This window comes from Rhineura floridana, chromosome 6 (assembly GCF_030035675.1).
Source record: "Rhineura floridana isolate rRhiFlo1 chromosome 6, rRhiFlo1.hap2, whole genome shotgun sequence".
In the NCBI taxonomy this organism is placed as follows: Eukaryota; Metazoa; Chordata; class Lepidosauria; order Squamata; family Rhineuridae; genus Rhineura; species Rhineura floridana.
The window spans coordinates 39,465,539-39,478,890 of NC_084485.1; the positions used below are offsets into that span (position 1 = coordinate 39,465,539).

The 13,352-nt window shown below is 42.4% G+C and overlaps 1 protein-coding gene across 6 annotated transcripts in view; it reads right to left on the reverse strand.

Annotated features, from left to right (window-relative positions):
* Positions 1–377: 377 nt before the first annotated feature.
* Positions 378–13,352, reverse strand: part of PPP1R16B (protein phosphatase 1 regulatory subunit 16B) — a 189,248-nt gene continuing 176,273 nt past the window's right edge. For all 6 annotated transcript variants that reach the window (XM_061631500.1, XM_061631501.1, XM_061631502.1 and 3 more), the window contains 7 exons: positions 12,270–12,373; positions 10,713–10,837; positions 6,962–7,087; positions 6,413–6,488; positions 4,082–4,211; positions 1,648–1,816; positions 378–1,196 (listed from right to left, as the gene is read on the reverse strand). In XM_061631500.1, the coding sequence (XP_061487484.1) occupies positions 675–1,196; positions 1,648–1,816; positions 4,082–4,211; positions 6,413–6,488; positions 6,962–7,087; positions 10,713–10,837; positions 12,270–12,373 (1,252 nt within the window). In that variant the 3' untranslated portion in view covers positions 378–674. The remainder of the gene's footprint in view (positions 1,197–1,647; positions 1,817–4,081; positions 4,212–6,412; positions 6,489–6,961; positions 7,088–10,712; positions 10,838–12,269; positions 12,374–13,352) is intronic.

Genomic DNA, 13,352 nt, shown 5'->3' on the forward strand with positions numbered 1-13,352 from the left:
AGAATATTCCACTCATTTATAAAAGGGCTGCAGCTCTTTGTTTTTATACAGAGTACAGCAGGAAATGATGGCTCAAAAATTGGCAACAGGATGGATATATGTCCCAGCTGTGTTGTCGTAAAACAGGCCAAATTTTCAGACCAATTGTAGTAAAGTGCATGTGTCTTGTGTGTGCAAAAACCTCACATTTGCGTAGGCAAGTTGTGTCCTTCAACAGCCCACCTACGATGCTTGTAAAAAGTGCTGGGTTTGAATTACTTTTGGTAATGGTGCACCAAGGATATGTTGAGAGGGTTTGTTCCCAAAGTGCCATTTTTCAGGAGCATGGTGGTCCAGGAAGCTCAGAAATGAAGATTCTACATCTGAGAGTATTTGCAATCAAACAAATGCAATGATCTCTCTCTCTCTCTCTCTCTCTCTCTCTCTCTCTCTCATAGACAAGAGTATGTAATAAGGAGTTGTCCTCCTAGACTTCTTTGCAACCTATACTTGCTTGATATTTAATGGAATTGCAAAGCAAAGTAAGGTACTAGAAATGAATATGTCTGCTACAGCCTGACCTGAGATGAGCGATCCGAGATTCCCCTTTCTGCAGTGGTAACCACCAAGACTCAGTAGAGGATGCAACATGCCCACCCAGCTTAGTATCTTCACCAGTCAGGAACAAACTTAGATCAGGAAATCCTGCAGCACCCATGTACCTTCTCCTCCATTTCTTCCATGGGAGCCTTAAATTTTAAAAGAGGTGGATCACCACTCGACACCGTGTAATAAACTGAAGTCCCATTGGATGTATAGGAAGGAGTCCTGGAACTGATCAGCTGCTCTATAGCTTCTCCCCCATTTTCAGCAGTGCCTCCCCCATTGCTCCCAAAGTGCGTACTAATAAAGGGGTGGTTGAGAAGCTTGGCTGCTGCCCGCTGCCGTTTCAGCTCAGAAAGGGTTTGATGGCTCCTTTCTTTGTAACCCCCCCAGATTTGATGAGAGTCGGGGACTCCAGGGGTATCGTAGGGCAGTGCTTGGCTTGTATCATTGTCCAGAGCAGAATGCATTTTCCAAATGTCTCCATTGGGGATAGAATATTGGTAAGCTGCAGTGGATAAGCTGAGCCCATTCTGGAGCAAAGTTTCTGAGTCGCATTGTGTACTTTTGGTTACCAACTCTGGAAGGACTGTGGGTGTATCTACCGGAGAGTTCTGAAACAGAACAGAATTGAAGAAACTCAGCCATGACCACCCATATATCATTTGATCAACACTTCGCTCATGCTTACTGATTTTCATGTACCATATTCTGTTTTTCATGCCCCAAGGAGTCCCTTTCCTCTACTATGTTGACCATGGCTTTTTGCTGGCTTGGGAAAACACTCTTAAGTCGACAAGGAAACGTCTTACACAGGACAATCTGCTTACATTATTTTTGATAATTTATCCAAAAACTTCCTGAGGGTGGGGGTGGGGAGAAGGGACATCCACATGAGATTAGCATGTATTTATAGATGTGCACACACTGGGGCACAGGAGATTAGGATCATGGCATCCATCCTACTTTGGAGCATTTGGTATTGACACACTCCTCAAGGCTCTCCTGGTTCCCTGATTGGAAATGCCTCAATTCCAACAGAAGGATTAGGTAGCTGTTTCTTACTGGATCTGTGTTCTCTTGGTTGGAGCAGCCTTCCCTGATGTCACCATTGTAGCCAGAGGTTATCAGCTCTTCTGAAGATTCTATTTGCTGCCAGATTATAGCCTCCTTCTCATACTCCTTTCTGTAAAGGTTTGTTCGGTCAGAAAGGCTTGCCCTCTGCACCACCTTCCTGAAGAAAAAGAGGCAGAAGAGAGGTGTTACTAAGAGCGTAATCAGTGAATAATCATTCCTGAAAAATGGATACTTTTTCTACACCTTGATTCCCAGCATGAAGGATCCTTTCAGAATATTTCAGGGTGATTCACAATGATTACTAAGTTGCACATAAGCATCTTCAGGCCTTGTTAATAAATAAGGTAACTGGTCTTCATCCTTTACAACAGTGGTGGGGAATGGCTGGCTCATGGACCTAAGTAGGCCTGCTCAACCTCAGAACTGCACAGTGACAGAAAAAGGTGCCATTTCTTTAAAAAAGTATCCTTTTAGGTATCCTGGTCCCAAGCTGTACAGGGCTTTGTACACCAGAATCAATACCTTGAACTTAGTCCAGTAGCTGATCAGTAGTCAGTGCAATTCTTTCAGCAGCAGCGTAACATGGAGGTGATAGCCTGGCCCAGTTACAAGTCAAGGCACCTCATTTTGCATGAGCTATAGCTTCTGGCCACCCTCAAGGGCAGTCCCACACAGAGTACATTGCAGTAATCTAATCTGGAGGTTACCAGCAAGCAAGGATTTCTGACTCCCCGCTATTTAGTAATAGCAGCAACAAAATGACTCCCCTTGTGCCCCCAGTGGTACTGCTATAATAAAGAGAGCTTGAGGTAACCAGGAGCAGAGTTTTGTGTGGATGGGCTGGGAGTTCCATTGAGTTCTGATACTCAAAACAAATTGCTACAAATTATTGTCAGACTCCAGCTGATGAATCTCAGGGTTCTAGTAAAATACTAAGCAGATCCCACATGCAAGTCTGAAATCTGTCCATCCCTGCCTTAGGTCAGCAGCCACTAAAAAAATGGAAATGTTTGCATTCATTATTATGGGTAGGCAAATATGCAAATCAATTGTAATATTTTTGTCCAGGACACATAACTGCTCTATGATTCATAACTAAAGTGCTAGTTTCAATGACGCAAAGTGGCCAGTAGGTGGCTCTCATTCCATTCTAGCAAGTTCTGGGTCTTCTTTCAATACTGTACATTAAAAAAAGGTTGAGAATCCTTAGCCCCTTAGTTCTCATATTTAAGACAGAATAATCCTATGCAGGTCTAAGAATGTCTCAGTGAGTTCAAGGGACTTACTCACTGGAAAGTGCATATAGGACAGTTTTAACTGAAGCTTAGGGACATGCAAAAGCATTTGAACAGATTCATCTCTTGCAACCCATGCCTTTCCCCTTTTTTCTCCCTGCCTCCTTTTCCCCCCACCTCTACTTTGATTCTATCACACTGATGAAATTGGCATTGTAAACTCCTTACAGCAAGCACTACCACCTATCCTTTTTGCTTATGTTATACTGTAAAACAACAAGTTACTATAACAGTGCTAGAAATAATGATAAGGTTAATTTTGGCCCCAATAAAGCAAACTATCAGATTTCATCCAACAGGATATCTTGTAGCAGTTCAGTTTTGACTCCATCCCAAGCCCACATAGCTGGGACCACACAGCCATCGTGACAGACTCGGAATAGAAAGGCCTGAAATGGGAAATCCTTGCAAAATCATGTCCGTTGACTGGATTAGCTAAAACTTTCCCAGTCTAACCTACCTCACAGTGGTGTTGTGAGGATGTTTTAAAAAAGCAGATTATGAACATTTTGAAGGAAGAGCAGAGGTAAAATACAACAACTAGATCTTGTAGCTTGTAGACAGTGATCTATGAAAGACTTAGGAATCAGTCATGCCTTAACAATGATTGCCTTGATGAGGCAGGGGTGAGGTGGGATCTCTTAGGTATAATTTTAATTCTCAGTTGCAGTTTGCAAGAAAGTATATTTGCCCAGTTGTCTTTTTTTTTTAACTAAATCTGCTTACATTAGCAGTCTAGCTGCTCTGAGGCTGTAAATGCACTAGTCACCAGATCAAAGTGTTTCCATTAGTCACACCTGGAGGGGGAATGGGTTGATCTGCTGATCAGTTGTGAAATCTGTGAAGCTGATTTAAAAAAAAGCTGATCCCACCAGGTTTTACAGTAAAAAGGGGTGGGGTTTTGACTGGCATAGTGTGCCCCCATTTTCAGGAGAGTTGAAGACACACTGTAACCAGCAGAACAGTGAGCAGAACTTGAGTAAGCAAGTGCTCTTGTTGACAACAAGCCCAAGAAAGTCATCTGTAGCCAGCTGGAATGCCCACTAAAAGACTACAAAGCTCAGACTTGTGCATTTAAGGCATGGTAATATACATCTAGCAAATATAGCATTTCCCTGCTCACTCACCCTCTGCTTCCGGTGCTAGAGGTTCTCCTGCTCAAGGAGGACTTGTGTCTCATCTGAGACTTCATGATAACATCATGCTTATGCTTCAGTTCTAACAGCAGAACCTTAAACTCTTCTTCTTCACATAGATCTAAAAGGAACACAAGCCAAATCCTTGAGATGAGCTGCCCTGTGGTGATGAGGCTAAACAGACTACGTGATAACATGCTCATGCACTGCATTTTATTAGGAGTACTGTGAGGTTAGTAGCACCTGGAGCTGGGAACAGAAAACACGAGTTTCTTTTATCCATGTGCATGGACGAGTGTTGGGCTGAATTTTTTGGCTCAGGTTTTTTCCACCTTGTGAGAGGTGGAGGTGTAAAGAAAGTGCCATGGAAGACTGATTGTGGGGGTGAGGGAGGGCATTTCCATGGAAGCCCCAGGAAACACACAAGGCCAGTTGGGGAAGGTTACAGAGGTTCATGTGGATCTTTTTAAATTTCATAACACACACACTGACCAGGTATGGCTCTGCACTCATGAAGCTCTTTAAACAGGAGGAGGAAACATGGTGGGCCCAGGAAGATATTGAGAGCTGCAACACTTTTTTAAAAAACTGCTGAAGAAGAGAGAGAAATCCTCACCCATTTTACAAACTTAACTAAGGACTGCTCCCCATCATGGGAAAAAAATATCGGGACATTTCTCCTCTCCCCTGAAAGCTACAGAAACATTCCATTGATCAAGAAAAAATCCTTGCACTGACAGAGTTCAGTTGAGTGCTACACTGAATTCAACCAACTGAATTTATATCAAGCCATGTTAATATATTTGGCTGGGTCAGTATTAGGAGCAAGAGCCATCCGTGCTGTAGCACTGTGGTAGACTGAACCAGCAAAAATGGGGAGTGCTTTTAGGAACATAGGAAACAGCATTATATTGAGTCATACCATCTAGCTCAGTCTACCCTGACTGGCAGCAACTCTCCAAGATTCCAGACAGGATTCTCTCCTTGTCCTACCTGGAGATGCCAGGGACTGAACCTGAGACCTTCTGCATGCCAGGTAGATGCTCTACCCCTGAGCTATGGCCCCTACCCTTCAGCCCACCTTCTGCATGAACATCCATTCAATGTAGCCATGATAGCGCAGACTGCAGAGTAACAAGCCTTCATCCTAAAATCAGTGCAGGGAAAGATGCAGTTTTGCATGCCTTCCTTGACAACATATTGGCACACACAGCATAGTAAGTGAAGGGTATGCTTCTGAGGAGTGTTCTGTTTCCAGCCCAATAAATATAAAAACCTCCATTATGCGTGTTCAGGACTCATAAAGCAGAGTCAAAAGCCATTGCAATATATGATGTCCCTGTTCAGTTTCAAGCCTACAGTGATATGGAGACACAATCCAGATTGATTAGAGCTTTTCCCTCTTCAATTCCTGCTGCACGCTATACACTTCTTACAACACTCACAGCTATAAGGCATGTTGTTCCAATGCCTTAGGGAATTATCAGACTGTGACTATGTTGAGGAGGGATTCAATCACATACCAGCAAATTCAGGTTGTGAAATTAGAGTTGATTGGGAGGTCTTGCACAAAAACCTGCTTCTCCCAAAGATTTGACTTTTTGCGATCAGGAAAGTGAGGGGAAATGCAACGGAAAGTGTGGGATAACCTTTGCTTTGACACAACATAATCTAACTGCCCCACAAAACAAACACAAAACCTACCAGAATCAATGCTTACTTAATAGCAAAGGTCATCTAATCTCCCAGCAAACAAATCAGAATAAAAGCTCAACAAACAGGTTTTCTGGAAGCACCCTTACACAACAGCAGTCTCTGAGGAATGTAGCCTAACTTTTCCCATTTACCAAACTTCAGAAGGGCATTTGAAGGATTATGACAATATAGAACCAGAAACACTTGGCCCTCTCTGTAGTACCTCATCTGCAGCTTTGCAAGCTATTAATGATCCTTATTTTATAGACTGGAAATATGAACCCTCCAAAATCATAGTACAATGTTGCTGAGTGAACAATTCCCAGAGTGGTTTAACAATCAATCTCCCTTCCCACAGAGTTCTGGGAATTGTAGCTTTGTGAAGGGAACAGGGGTCTCCTAACAACTCTCAGCACCCTTCACAAACTTCATTTCCCAGGATTCTTTGGGGGAAGCCATGACTGCTTAAAATTGTATCATAGTGCTTTAAATGTAAAGCACAGATGTGGTCTAGGACAGGAGAGTCTGGCGGAGAACAGTTAATGCTTCAGAAGAGGATAAAAAGGAACCAGGCTGTGGATCTGTCCAATAATGGAAACTGCGAAAGGAGGCAGAATTGTAGTTCACCTATTGGCATCTCATCCATAGTTGTTCTGGCACTCAAGCTTGCACCATGGGACACCAACAGTTCGGCCATATGCATCTGGAATAAAAGAAATAAAGCATAATCCTTAGCGGTCTTCCAGGCCACAGTTATGCAAATAAACTTCACAAGAAGAGCCCTGCTGAATCAGACTGAAAATCTGTCTAGTTCAACTTTCTTCAACCTGGTGCATCCAGGTGTTTTGAAATTCAACTCCCATCAGCCTTGGCCAACAAGTCCAAGCCAGCTGGGGCTGATAAAAGTTGTGATCCAAAACACCTGGATGGTATCAGGTTAGGGAAGGCTGGTCTAGACCAGCAGCATCTTGTTTCCACACAGTAGGGAAGCCCACAAGAAGGGTATAGAGGCAAGTAGCTCCCTCCCCATTGTTGCTCCCCAGCCCGATATTCAGTGACATACTGTTTCTAGACATGGAGGTTCTATTTAGATATTATGGGAATAGCAGTGGATAGACCTACCCTCCATGAATTGGTCTTGCCCCCCTTTAAATGGTTTATAACAAAAACACATACATGTCCCCAGAAGGCAGCAGCATGGAGGGGTTCCCAGCCATCCCAGTCCTTGAGGTCTAGCCTTGCCCCATGGTCCAGAAGAATCTCTGCTGCATGCAGGTAACCATTGGCCGCAGCTATATGTAACTAGGAAAAAGGAGAAGGAGAATGCTATGGCATTTGTGTGGAATCTAAGGCAACCTAGAGCATGAATTTAAGGATTAACCATCCCCCATAACCTAAGCTGCATTCCTTGCTCCAACTTGAAATCTGGATCATGTTCCTTGTACAAACATCTCATATAGCTTTGCTTCTGTTTCAACAGCTTGAGGTCTCTTTTGAAGACTACCACAGCTACTGATCCTTTCCGACTCAAAGCACACGACTATTCATAGATGTTTTGCCAAGCTTGGATAACCTGATTCCAATCCAAAATCCAGAGAGTACGAAGCAAGTGATGATATTTAGTACATAGGAGAACAGGAAGTTACTTTATACTAAGTCAGACGTTGGTCCATCTAGCTCATATTTTCTACATTGACTGGCAGCAACTCTCCAGGGTTTCAGACACAGGCTCTTCCAGCCCTACATGGAGATGCTGGGAATTGAACCTGGGGCTTTTTGCATGCAAAGCATGCAGTCTACCACAGTGCTACAGCACGGATGGCTCTTGCTCCTAATACTGACCCAGCCAAATATATTAACATGGCTTGATATAAATTCAGTTGGTTGAATTCAGTGTAGCACTCAACTGAACTCTGTCAGTGCAAGGATTTTTTCTTGATCAATGGAATGTTCTCTCTCTGTCCTTTCTCCTGTGCGCCTCTAAATCTGTTCTGGGAGTTCCCCCTACCCTTCAGAGCAGATCTGGGGATGGTGCAGGGTGAGGAGGGGAGGAATCCCCTTGCGCTCCTTGAAGTCACTCCCCTAGCATAAGAGTTAAATTGAATAGCAGCCAATACCCTTTCAATCTATCCTTATCCCACCATTAACAACCTAATGGATAGAATTTCACAAAACCAATAGGGGGCTCCATGAGAACAGGTAATTGTTATGCTAGAGAAGATCCTCACATTCACTCTGAGAGCTTAATGCCCAGAACAGAATTTTGTCATCAACATCATGCTGAAACAACTTGTCTTACGGCCACACTAGATGTGACTGGATCTCCCAACATCTTTTTCTTCTGTTAGAACAGCTGCGCGGCAGCCCCCATTTGGATCAGGGTCATGCGCTGAGATGGAAGGTAGGTATGCAGTTTCCCTTATTTAAAATGCCGCCCAGAATCTGGTACTGCCAAATACCTGACTCTCCTCCACCACCCCAGCAGCTATTAGCAACTAGGGGAGGTGGGGGAGGGAAGGAATTTAAGTCAGAGAACTGACAGTGAGGGAAAGGGTTAAACCCCCAGCCCTAGTAACATTACCTTGATCCAACCTCTCCCTCTCTCTCTCACACACACACACTCACACACCTGCATTTAATCAAAGGGGGGGAAATCTAATCCTGGATTTCCTGCATCACAGCTATTTTGGTCCTTGCACATAGAGATTCCACCACAGCAAAAGATAGTAATACTAGCAATTGCCCCATGGCATGCTAAGACCACATTAATAATGTGCAGCAAGATATGAATTTCATTAGAACTAGCGATCACAGCCACCATTTTGTTTGGAAATGGAAATGCCTTCATTTTGTTTAGGAAACCTGATTTGTCAGATTTCAGCTGTCAGGGGTGGCAATGCTTAACATATAAGGCTAATCTTGACAGTCACTGTATTTGTTGCAGATTTAAAATGAACATGGTTTTGTTCTTCTAAGCACTGAGGCATATTAGATGCAACATCAGGAATGAGAACATGTTTTCAACCTCAAAAGGCAGAATTAATTCATGCTCAACATGATTTAGCCATCTTTTTGTCACCAAAAACACAGCAAAAAGGGATGAGATTTTTCTCTTTTCCCAAGCTGTTCCTATATGGAAGAGTTAATGCAATGTTATGTAAATCCCTGACCCCTGACTATAGATTAACAAAGCCAGGAGCACTTAGAGATCAGAATCTCCAGTTTAGAGCCAATGAAGAAATGATGCTTTTTTTAGTCAGAAGTATGACCTCAGAGCATTTCCTATGACTGAATGCACATTAAAATGTTGTACATGTCCAAGTCATCAACACTCAGCCTCAAAGAGGTTTAGTGAAGCTGTCATGAGATAACCCCATGAACTGCACACCACCCTGAGCTGCTTAGACAAAGGATTTTTAAAAGGGGGGGAGGGGATAACCATTCCAGCAGGTTCATAGATTTCTGCTTGAGGGTCACCCAGAGAGGCAAGAGGGTTTCCAGAGGATGCTGTCAGTGTTTGATCATATAAAGGCCAAAGTTCACAAAATTATTTTAGACAGAAAAAGCAGCTGAGAGAGTTTCAGACTTTTGGAACATCCGGGGAGGAAAAGTTAACCCTTTTTAGCTGCACCATTTTCCTGATCTAAATCACCTCCATCAAAGTATGCTTCACTGTAAAAAACAAAACCCTTTATTGCCACTGTGCCAGACAAAACAGAAGCTCTTGCAGTCATTTTTAACTAAAAATAGAAACATCAGGAAATCTGATCATGGACCTCTCATGTCTTGTATAGTTTGGCTCTGAGTTTGCTGTGTTAGTAGAACAATTCATGGCATGGAATGTTTAATTATTTAAATTAATACCATCTTCTGCAAGAAGTTCATTTCATACAACAACCTGGCACAATGATGACTATAGTTACTGTAAGCCAGCCAACCTCACTTGATGGATCCACAAATTAGAACCTGGGGCAAACATAACCCTTTTGAATAGGAAAGGAACAAACAGCAGCAAGGAGCTATAACTTTAGAAAAAGCAGCATGCCGAAAATATGGCAAGTCTCACTCCTCAAGATAAACCTACTTCCCAATCTCTGCTGGAGATAACTGATGGGTTCTCAATATAGTTATGGATTTATTTCCTGGACAATATTGTTTACTGAATTTCTATTACTAGGCAATATATTACAGAGAGTTAAAGCTGTTTGCAGAAAGGAATCACTGAGTTGTATCCAATATTTACTCAGAGCAGACCCATTCAAATTAATAGACCCAAGTTAGTCATGGTCATTAATTTCTATGGGTCTACTCTGAGTAGGACTAGCACTGGCTACAACCCACTGTTCTTGGTGTGTAAACACACAAAAATCTGCAAAATTTGTTTGAATAGAAGACACAGCGAGATCAATTAAAAAAACCCTGACTGTGTACCACTGTGATGCAGCGGTTAGAGTGTTGGATTAGGACCGGAGATACCCAAGTTCAAATCCACCATTCTGCAATGAAACTCACTGGGCAATTTGGACCAGTCATTGCTCTCAGCTTAATCTACCTCATAGGGTTGTTGTGAGGAGTAATGTAGGGGCGGTGAGATAACTTTGTATGCTGCCTTGAGCTCCTTGGAGGAAAGGTGGGATATAAATGTAAGAACTAAAATAAAAACAATATAAAAATAGGAAATAGGAAAATAATTAATAAATAAATAAATAAATAAATAATAAAAATAGGAAACATAGGAAATGAAATTCTTCTCAACCCTCTTAAAAAGTAATTGTCTACCTCGACCATCAGTCGTTTCAAGAACATCCACTGCAAAAAGCAATAAAGGAAGTCTTGAAGATTTACAAGTCCAATTACATTCAAAGGCAGGTAGGCAGCCAACCTCTGATCATGTGAGTTGTAACAATTCAGTGGGAATATGGCTCACCAGCGTAGCACCTTGTGCGTCTATCCTGTTCAGATCTTGCCCTGTTGCTATCATCTCTGTGATATCATCAACCATTGTCTGTTCTGGGGCAGCTCGTGTTTCATTGATTTTCTCCTGCGTGATTCCTACAGTGTATCAAAGGAGAGGAGTATGAAAACAATTTTGCAGGGGGTGGAGAATATTTGCATTGACAGAAAAACAGGTCAGTTAGCTTATGGACTAACATAAATGTAATAGGCAAATATGTACAATGGTGCCTTTTTTGTTAAGAAAATCTGCTCCAGGAGGCAAGATGAAAGTCAGATTAAGGAAGAAGAGATTTGGAGCAAAAAAAAAAAAAAGCTGGAATATGAAAGGGTTAAGTATACCTTCCTGCTCTTTTTCTGTTCCAAATTTCCCACCAACACCAGAACAGTTTTTAAAAACACACACATGAGGATTAATAACAACTTTATTTGCACAGAACATGTAGCTAGCCCTTTGAATAATAGACAACCAAAAAGTAGACAAAATGACTGAGGATATGGATGTAAATAATTCTGCTGGACTGCAGCCATTCACTTCAAATTAGAAGCTCTAGTGTACATGTGGGGAACACCAGGGCACACACATAGCTCTTGCATGAATAGAAGCTACTGCCCTGTTAACTTTGAGAAGCGACTTTCTTCTGTTCAGCATTGGAACACAAAACTACCAAAAGAAATAGAAGTTTGCTTCAGCAATTGAGAAGCTGAATGGAACTACCTTAAATCTAAACATTTTCTCGGGTGCAGAAGGATAACTCCTAGGTCAGTGATGAGGAATCCGTGGCTCTCCAGATTTATTTCTATTTTATTAATTTTATTAAAATTATTAAAATTATTAATAACTTTTCTTCATAAAAATCAGCACAAAGCAACGTACAATAAAAATATTAAAACTAATACAAAACTAACACAACTAGAAGGTTTAAAAGCACAATATATGGTGGAACGACCCACCCGCGAAAAGAAGTTACAATTACAAAAGCCATCCAAAAATTAAGAGCCGAATGCCTGGGGGAAGATTAATGTTTTTGCCTGGCGCTACAGATAGATAATGATGGCAACAGCTGTGCCTCTCTGGGGAGAGCATTCCAAAAGCAGGAGGCCACCACTGAGAAGGCCTGTACTTGTGTTGCCACCTTTCATACCTCCCTCAGAGGGGGCACACAAAGAAGGGCCTCAGATGCTGGACACAGGGTCCGGGTTGGTTCATGTGGGGAAAGGTGGTACTTAGCTTTATAGGTCAAAACCAGCACTTTGAACTGAGCCAGGAAACTAATTGGTAGTCAGAGCAGTTGTGCCAAAATTGGTGCTATGTGCTCAAACTGTCTTGCTGGACTACAGATTCCATCATTCCTAGCTATCAGCCATGCTGGGAAGGGCTGATGGAGTCAAGCATCATCTGGAGAGCCCCACACACACCTCTGCCCTAGATGGCCAACCTCCATGCAGAAAAGCCCTGCCATGGGGAAGAAAATGGAAAAGAACACGAGCCCATGTCTGAAACACCTAGATTCTCATGCCCGTGCCTTACCCTGATATGCCATGCAGGTCTCAATGACGTCTAGAGTTGGTTCATCTTCACAGAGATCATATGGCATGTTGCCATCTGCATTCACTGCCAGCAGGTCTGCCCCACTGCAAGAAGAAAGCCAGGCATGAGATATATCAGCATGCTGGGATGTAAGGAGCTCAGGACCTATGGACAGCATGCACAAGAGTGGCTGTATACCTTCAGCCAGCATGGATTTTTCACATTCCACTATGTTAAATTGAAAATACCTTCCAAGCTATTCTGCTGCTTCTCATAAGCTCATTTCAAAACAAAATCTTACAAAATTTATAGTCCTGGACTCAGAAACATTGCTTAACAATCCTCTAAGTTTTCATAGCACAAAACACTCGGAGAGAATCGAGAGTTCAAAGTGTAAAACAAGAGAAAACAAACCCAGACCCCTGTTGGACTTTTTTCTGTCAGTGGTCTCATAATTTGTTGAAATTAATTAAAAATGAGCCACGTTCACAGAATACCTGTAATCCTATTACTGATCTTGCCCCATACTATGACCTTCATCTTTTACAGTTAAAAAGTTTAAAAAAAATGTCTGGCTGATTTTTAATTAATTTAAGGAATTTAACATTGGAGTCTAAGATAGAGCAGGCATGCTCAGTAAGAATCAACTGCCAGTGTTCTAAAGCCAGACTTGCAGCTCTTTGGCTTGGCTAATGGGGGCCATACCCACGCCAAACATTTATTCTACTTGAAACATTCATGGCTTCTTCCCAAAAAAATCCTGGGAAGTGTAGTTTGTGAAGGGTGCTGAGAGTTGTTAGGAGACTCCTATTCCCCTGACAGAGCTGCAGTGGCCAGAGTGGTTTAACAGTCAGCCCCTGTTCTGGGGACTGCAGCTCTGTGAGGGGAATGGGGTGTCCCTAACAACGAGAGTTTGTGTTTCAAACTGGAGGTTATATTATATTTCTATTTTGGGTGTATTAACAGTTGAATCAGAGTTGAAAAACAGATTTTTTTTTTGGCTGGCACCAAAATACAATGCCTCCTTGGGGAAAGTATTCCGGAGCCACCACTGAGAAGGCCTCATTTTGCCATCTTCTGCAT